The sequence below is a fragment of the Aegilops tauschii genome, chromosome 4, assembly GCF_002575655.3.
Source record: "Aegilops tauschii subsp. strangulata cultivar AL8/78 chromosome 4, Aet v6.0, whole genome shotgun sequence".
In the NCBI taxonomy this organism is placed as follows: domain Eukaryota; kingdom Viridiplantae; phylum Streptophyta; class Magnoliopsida; order Poales; family Poaceae; genus Aegilops; species Aegilops tauschii.
Genome location: NC_053038.3, coordinates 449,044,784 through 449,053,274, shown reverse-complemented (window position 1 = coordinate 449,053,274; position 8,491 = coordinate 449,044,784). Strand labels below are relative to the sequence as shown.

At 62.6% G+C, this 8,491-nt stretch overlaps 1 protein-coding gene across 1 annotated transcript; it reads left to right on the top strand.

Moving 5' to 3' along the window:
* The first annotated feature begins 1,710 nt into the window (after positions 1-1,710).
* LOC120963510 (uncharacterized) lies at positions 1,711-3,168 on the top strand. Its single transcript, XM_040388155.1, has 2 exons — positions 1,711-2,395; positions 2,684-3,168. Exons 1-2 carry the CDS (start codon positions 1,711-1,713, stop codon positions 3,166-3,168), a joined length of 1,170 nt encoding a protein of 389 aa, XP_040244089.1.
* Positions 3,169-8,491: the final 5,323 nt, after the last annotated feature.

Here is an 8,491-nt window from a genome sequence, read left to right as displayed (position 1 = left end):
CCGCCTCGACAGCAAATAGGAAGGCGAGCTCGTCGACTTCCTCCGTGAGAATCGGGATATCTTCGCATGGACCCCAAAGGACATGCCGGGTATCCCGAGGAAGTACACCGAGCACAAAATCCATGTCCGCAAGGACACCAGGCCTGTCCGTCAACCCCTACGATGTTTTTCCAAAGAGAAGAGAAGAACCATCGGTGAAGAGGTCACCAAGCTTTTGGCGGCCGGCTTCATCATGGAAGTGTTTCACCCCGAGTGGCTGGCCAACCCAGTCCTCGTCCTGAAGAAGAACAAGACCTGGCGCATGTGTATCGACTACACCAGCCTGAACAAGGCCTGCCCCAAAGACCTGTTCGCCCTCCCGCGGATCGACCAAGTCATCGACTCCACTGCCGGGTGTGAGCTCCTATCCTTCCTGGATGCTTACTCCGGCTATCACCAGATCAAGCTGGACTCGGCCGACGTCCTGAAGACGTCCTTCATCACGCCCTTTGGGGCGTATTGCTACATTACCATGTCGTTCGGCTTGAAGAACGCCGGAGCCACCTTCCAGCGCTGCATGCAGAAATGCTTGCTGCCGCAACTCGGCCGTAATATCCACGTCTACATGGACGATATCATGGTGAAGACCAAGCAGCACCTCACGCTCCTCGACGACCTGAAGGAGACCTTCGCCAACCTGCGCGAGTACAAGGTCAAGCTCAACCCGGAAAAGTGTGTTTTCGGTGTCCCGGCCGGAAAGCTACTCGGTTTCCTCGTCTCGGAGCGTGGCATTGAGGCAAACCCGAAGAAGATCAAGGCCATCGAGCGCATGCGCAAGCCGGCTCGGCTGCGCGATGTCCAGAAGTTCACCGGCTGCATGGCCTCGGTCAGCCGGTTTCTCAGCCGGCTGGGCGAGAGGGCCTTGCCCCTATATCAGCTGATGAAGAAGACGACGCCGTTCGAGTGGAACGACCAGGCAGACGAAGCCTTCCGGGATCTCAAGCGCATGCTCTCCACCGCACCAGTCCTGGCCGCACCGGCCGAGAAGGAGCCGCTGTTGCTCTATTTTGCCGCGATCTCGCGGTCGGTCAGCACGGTGATGGTGGTCGAGCGACCGGAGAAGGACAAGGTCCAAGCCGTCCAACGCCCCGTCTACTACCTGAGCGAGGTGCTCTCCGCCTCGAAGCAGAACTACCCGCACTACCAGAAGATGTGTTCCGGTCTGTACTTCACCGCCAAGAAGCTGAAGCAGTACTTCCAAGAGCATGTCGTCACTGTGGTCAGCACGACCCCTCTCGACGAAATCATCGGGTGCCGGGATTCCTCAGGCCGGGTCGCCAAGTGGGCACTCGAGCTAGCCGGTCACACCATCCTCTACGAGCCCCGCACTATGATCAAGTCCCAAGCTTTGGCTGACTTCCTCGTCGACAGGTCTGAGACCCAGTACCTGCCGCCGCCACCGGACTCAACGCACTGGCACATGCACTTTGACAGCTCGAAGATGCGACTCGGCATGGGAGCCGGCATCATGCTGTCCTCCCCCAAGGGCGACCAGCTCAAGTACGCACTGCAGATCCACTTCACCGCCTCCAACAACGTAGCCTAGTATGAAGCCCTTGTGCACGGCCTCCGGTTCACCAAGGAACTCGGCATCAGGCTCATACGTGCTATGGCGGCTCGGACCTAGTGGTGCAGCAGAGCTTCGGCGAGTGGGACGCCCACGACTCCAACATGGCAAGCTACCGCTTCCTCGTCCAAAAGCTATCCGGATTCTTCACCGGCTGCGAGTTCCTCCACGTCCAGCGCGCAGAGAATGAGGCGGCCGACACGCTCGCCAAAATCGCCTCGTCCCGGCAGTCCATTTCGTCCGGCATCTCCCTCGAGCATCTGCACAAGCCGTCCATCAAGCCGTCTCCGGACTCCAAATCCATCCACGTCCCAGCCGACCCGGGCGCGCCTCAACCCGGCCCCGAGACTGCTCCAGCCGACCCGGCCGCGCCTCAACCCGACCTGAGGACTGCTCCAGCCGACCCGGCCGCGCCTCAACCCGGCCCGGGGACTGCTCCAGCCAACCTGGCCACACCTCAACCCGGCCTGGGGTCTGCTCCAGCCAACCTGACCACACCTCAACCCGGCCCAGGGGCTGCTGAACCCGGCTCGGGGGCTGCCACCCCGGAGCCTGCCATAATGGCTGTCTTCGCCGGGGTCACGGCACCATCCTCGGCCCTGCCCATCTCGGAGTTCATGGAGAACGGGGTCCTTCCCATGGACGAGACCGAAGCCCGACAAGTGCAGCACCGAGCGTCCGCCTATAGCATCATCAACAACGAGCTCGTCAAGCGCAGCTCAACCGGCGTATTCCAACGCTGCGTCGAGCAAGACAAGGGCATTGAGATCCTCCTCGACATACACCAGGGCGAGTGTGGGCACCACGCCGCCTCGCGATCCCTGGTGGCCAAGGCATTTTGCCATGGTTTCTATCGGCCCACTGCCCTCGAAGACGCAGAGTCGCTCGTCCTCAAGTGCGAGGGGTGCCAGCGCTTCAGCAAGGGCAGCCACCAGCCGGCGTTGGCACTCCAGACCATCCCGATCGCCTGGCCCTTCGCGGTCTGGGGACTCAACATGGTGGGGCCCTTCAAGACCGCTCGAGGCGGCATGACGCATTTGCTGGTGGCGGTGGACAAGTTCACCAAGTGGATCGAAGCAAGGCCGATCAAGAAGCTGGACGGGCCAACGGCCGTTCGATTCGTCAAGGACATCGCGGTGCGCTACGGCATGCCGAACAGCATCATCCCGGACAATGGCACCAACTTCGCCAAGGGCGCACTCGCGCAGTACTGCTCCGTCTCCGGCATCCGCCTCGACCTGGCTTGCGTTGCACATCCGCAGTCCAATGGCCAGGTCGAGCGGGCTAACGGCCTCATCCTATCCGGCATCAAACCGCGACTCGTCGAGCCGCTCATCCGTTCACCCGGCAGTTGGCTCGACGAGTTGCCGGCCGTCCTCTGGAGTCTCCGCACAACGCCAACCAGGTCGACCGGGTTCACCCCGTTCTTCGTCGTTTACGGAGCAGAAGCCTTCATCAAGACAGTCGAGTTCGACTTGCCGCGCGTCACGATGTACACGGAAGCCGAAGCCAAGAAGCCTGCGAAGACGGTATCGACCTGCTCGAAGAAGCACGTCTCCTAGCGCTCAGCCGCTCGGCCATCTACCAGCAAGGCTTGAGGCATTACCACAGCAAGAAGATCAAGCCCCTCACTTTCCGCGAGGGAGACCTCATCCTCCGGCTCGTCCAAGAGCAGACTGGCCAACACAAGCTGTCCTCCCCATGGGAGGGACCCTTCATCGTCAGCAAGGCCTTGTGCGACCGCAACGCGTACTACCTCATCGACGCCCGCAAGTCAAACAAGCGCAAGAGGGACACCGCCGGCGAAGAAACAACCCGGCCATGGAACGCGGATCTCCTCTGCCCGTTTTACAGTTAGCCATGTGCACGTACGTATCGCTGCCTTTTGTAATCATCTGAAAACTATGGGATCCCCGAACGAATCTCGGGGGCTGCCCTTTTGCGACCAAGCCATTTGTGTCTCCTACATTTGTGCATTACTTTCGCAACCCAACCCGACCACCGAGCCGACTCGCTTGACCCGGGGGCTCGGGGGCTGGCCGGCTTGGCCAGCCGTCGTTTTTCTTAGCGGCTCTTAAGCGCGTCGGATCGCCACGGCCTCTCACTTCGCCCGAAGCCATAGATCCGGCTTCGGCTGTCGGCTGGAAAGCACATGAGACCAAAAGCACCAGCACGCCACGAACACGAAGTCAAGAACCGCCGGGTCGCCCAACCCGGTCCCGCCGCTTTAAGTTTCTGCACGACCGGCTGCTCGCCAACCCGGCCCCGCCGGATTGCCGCCAACCGGCCTAGTGGATGTTTCGCTCGCGCTCAATGTTTCGAAAGCCTAACTATTGTACGCTCCTCTCAAAGGCCGAACCCCTTATCACGGACCGGAGCCTCGGCTATCAGACTCGCGGGGGGGGGGGGGGAGCCCGAAGGGGGACGGTTGCAAGAAAACGGCTCTAAAGACAAAAAGCAAAAGCGCAGACATCCATGAAGTTTCTGCGCACCGCAGTCTCGCTCGACCCGGCCTCACCAGTTTAAGTTGCCGCACGACCGGCTAATCGCCAACCCGGCCCCGCCGGATTGACGCCAGCCGGCCCAGTGGGTGTTTCGCTCACGCTCAACATTTTGAAAGCCTAAGTATTGTATGCTCCTCTCAAAGGCCGAACCCCTTGTCAGGGACCGGAGCCTCGGCCGTCAGACTCGCTGGGGGGAAACCCAAAGGGGGAAAGTTGCAAGAAAATGGCTCCAAGAAACGAAAAGCAAAGGCGCAAACATTCACGCAGCTCGTACATCATAAATTCAAACAGGGCAAGGCTAGAGTTCATTACACCTAGTCAACCCCTAGTGGGTGGGTGGACCTCCTACCTAACAGAAATTTTTGCTAAGTTAAAAATCAGGCATCGCCTCCGCCGGATCGCGCAGCTTCCGGGTCCACTGAGGTGCCGGTGTCCTCCTCCCCGACGTCCGCATCGCGGTAGACACCCGTCTCCTCAGAGCTGCCCTCCGGGTCGTCCAGAAGCAAGCCATAGTCGTCAGCAGGCACGACTCCGCCGTCTTCCGCCCGCTCCGGCCGGAACTCGTCGCGGAAGGCGAACCCGGCGATATAGCTGGCCCGAGCAGCAATCCGGCCGGCCTCCACCTGCAGCTGGCTCTCCGAGCCGGCTCGCTGGCCCATCAGCGCGTCCAGCGACAAGTCCGGATGCCAAGACATCACGAACCTGAGCGCCATCTCGGCGCCAGCACGAGCGGCGAAAACCCGCCAGTCATGGAGCCGGTCCGGACCCGGCTCCAACCAGCGCGCCAGCCGCGTGAAGCTATTCGACGCGACGGAACCCGACCAGAGGGCCGCCGTCATCGCCGTGCCGGCCTCAGAGAGCCACCCCATCTGCTCGCTCAAGACTCGCAGACGGGCCTTGGCAGCGGCAACGATCTCCGGGAAAGTCCAGGCCACCCGCGGGTCAGTCCCGGAGCCGACGATCCCTTGCGGGTCACGCTGAAAGCGGACTGCCTCCTCCGCGAGCTGGCGCGTCTCCGGAAAGGCCCCTACCGAGAAGAAAAGCAAGTCAGAAGAAAGTCACTAAGGAAGAAAAGCCGGAATCCCAACCCGGCAACAACAAAACCAAAGGAAAGCAATTACTGGAGAAGGACTCTTCCAGGTGCTGCGCTTCGAGCAACGTACCGCGCCGCTCCCGGGCAATGGTGCGGCCACGCTCCTCCAGCGCCTTCTCTAGGTTGGCAACCTTGGCAAGGGCCGCCTTCTCTAGGTTGGCAACCTTGGCAAGGGCCGCCTCCACCTCGGCTGCAGAAGAGAGACTCAGAAACAAAGTACCACTTTAAGATTTGACTCAACTGCTATGCAGTTGGCCCGAATCTCGGGGGCTACACCCAGTGGGTGCGCTAGCGCGCCCCCACTAAAAAAGAGCATGCAAGAAAAGTACCTGTCGCGGCGCGGAGCTCCTCCTCCTTGGCGGCGAGCCTTTCCTTGAGACACCGTTGTGTCTCGAGGAGCCGGTTGAAGACGCTGACCCGGTAGGAATCCAGTTGCTGCAGAGAGCAGCGATCAATACAAGACAGCAAGATAAGATTCGACCCAACTCCTACGCAGTTAGCCCGAATCCCGGGGCTACACCCAGTGGGTGCGCTAGCGCGCCCCCACAAAGAAAAAGCGGAACACAATAAAAAACTTACAAAGACGGCGTGCTCCAGCTCCTGTGTCGCCTCCACCTTGGCCTGGGTGAAGGCATGGATCCGGTCTGTCCGCTCTCGCAGGCGTCGGGTCACAGCGGCCATCGCCGCCTCCTCCTCGGTTGGGGGCCCAAAGAAGACCTCGCTGGTCGACCCGGCAACCCGGCGACCCCCGGGCCGGGGCACCAGGGCGTGCCTCCCAGTGGCCGCCTCCCCTGAGACCGGCGCCCCTCCGGCGCCTTCTCCGGTGTCCCCTCCGGCGCCTTCTCCGGTGTCCCCTCCGGCGCCTTCTCCGGCGCCCTCTCCGGCTCCGACGATGGCCTGGAGGCCGGAGCGGCTTGCGGCTCCACCACCGGCGGCACCTCGCTCGACAGCGTCCGAACCGCCGCCTCCAGCGCCGTCCGCGCCGCCTCCCCCAAGATGGCGTTACCCCCGCCTCCCTCGATCCCCGTCCGCTCGACCACGTCAGTCCACGGCGGGTGTCGCCACCAACGACCACGACCTCCCGGTCGAGGTCCATCACGTCTGCACGACCGCCATGGCCGTGTTCCCCCTCCGACGACGACACGAAGACCGTCGCCGCCACCACCATTCCCGCCGGCATCTCCGGCCACATCGGCCCCTCGCCGGCTCGCGCCCACGCTGCCGTGGCGCTGACCCAGGCCTGGGTCGACGCCGCCTCCAGCTCTGCTTCGGCCCGGTTCCGGTCTCGCCAGGCCAGGCCCTCGGCGTCGGCCGGATCCAGACCAAGGTACGGATCCGCCCGCTCCTCCTCCTCCTCGTCCCGGTCGACGGTGCCGGACGGGCTCTTCCGGAACACGGCGCCCTCGATGGACGCTGCATCCGCCACCGCCAGCGCCAGCGAGATCGGCGACCTGAAACGCCAGACAGACTAAGTACGAGGAAAGCAGAGTCGCTCAGAGCCGCTCTGCGACTCGGTTCGAGCCAGAAAGGGCGCTCACCCCGGCACCACCGAAACAGCGGGCCTCGCCGCTCTCCCCTACAGCGCGGCGCGCCTCCTCTTGGCGGGCGGTTTCGCCGCCTCGGCCGGGTCCGCCACGCGCTTCATGGTCGGAGCTCGCGGCACGACGCTGTCCTTCCCATGCGGCCGCCTCCCCGCCGGCGCCCCCCGGGACGACCCGGCTCCAGCCGCGCCACCACCTCCTCCACACAGCGCCGCTACATCGACGGCTCACGTCAGCACCCCCAATGCTGCAACCCAACTGGCAACTCAAGAAGGAAATCCAAGACTTACCGGCTCGGCGCCCTGCGCCCGCATCAGCGGTCGCCTCCTCCTCGCCGCCATGGGCCTCGGGCTCCTCCGAGGCGACACGCGCCACCTGCGCTCGCTCCCGGTCGTAAGGATGCCGGATGGCATTCAGAAGCACCTCCCGTGTCGCGTCGGGGCGGATAAGAAGATATGCATCAGCCAAGTATGGAGACCAAGGACTCACCAATGGTGTCGGGTTCACATGGCTATACGGGGCCTTCCCGAATTGCCAGTCGCCCCGCAGGTTGGCCTTGGAGATGTCGTTGACCCGGCGCACAACCTGGTCCGCTGCCAGCCGCGTGTTCGCCATGCGGTTGGGATCCTGAAGGCCGGCCATCTGGCCGATGAGGTGGCTGCGCTGCTGCTGCGGCAACACTCGCCGAACGATGAAGGCGGTGATGAGGTCGGTGCCAGTAAGCCCCTCCCGCTCCTTCATCACGGACACCCGCTCGCACAGATTGAGCACCTCCTGCGACGGATGCTTGGGGTAGTACCCCCAGTTCCGCTTCTCCCTCGGCGGCGAGTTGACGAAGGGCGGCAGATTGATACAATCCGCGCCAAGGTTGCGGACGTAGAAGAAGGAATTCTGCCACTTTTTGGCAGAATCCTCCAGTAGCATCTTCGGGCAGTCAGCGCCCGACCGCTTGGAGATAACGGCGGCCCCGCACTCGGACATCTCCCCGGCCCGCGGCCCCTGCTGCTTCAGGGAGAAGAAGCGCACCCAGAGGTCGATCGAAGGCTCGACCCCCAGGTACCCATCGCAGAGGGTGACGAAGCCCGACAGCTGCACAATGGCGCCGGCACCCAGATGATGAGGCTGGAGCCCGAAGAACTCCAACAAGTCGCGGAAGAAGCCGCTCGCGGAAGCCCAAAACCGCGTTTGAAGTGCGTGAAGAAGACGACGCACTCCGTGCCCTCGGGTCTCTCCCGGAAGGCGCCTGGTGGAGTGGAGATAGGCGATCTCATCGAGGGTGACGGTCGAGCCCATCCACGAGCCCGACGGCAGTGCCATCGGCAAGCACGGAAGAAAGAAGGAAGGAGATGGCAAGAGAGCTCTGCTCAAGGTAGCGGGCGTCGCAGCTGGCGGCGGTCGCAAGAAGCAGAGGGAGAATGAAGAGGCAGGGGAGCGCGAGCGTGAATGATCTTCGCCACTCCCTTCGCCCACAATTGATAGGCCACGATTTGAAACATGGGGAAGTGGGATCGTTTGCGCTCGCCCCTCCCACTTCCCCGCAATAAGTGCGCACGTACGCACGCAGTAACTACCTAGAGAATGGCAACCGACACGCGGACACCGCAATAAATCCGCGGCGTGGGCCAAGGGCATGCGGCGGCTGTTGGGGAACGTAGTAATTTCAAAAAAAAATCCTACGCACACGCAAGATCATGGTGATGCATAGCAATGAGAGGGGAGAGTGTTGTCCACGTACCCTCGTAGACCG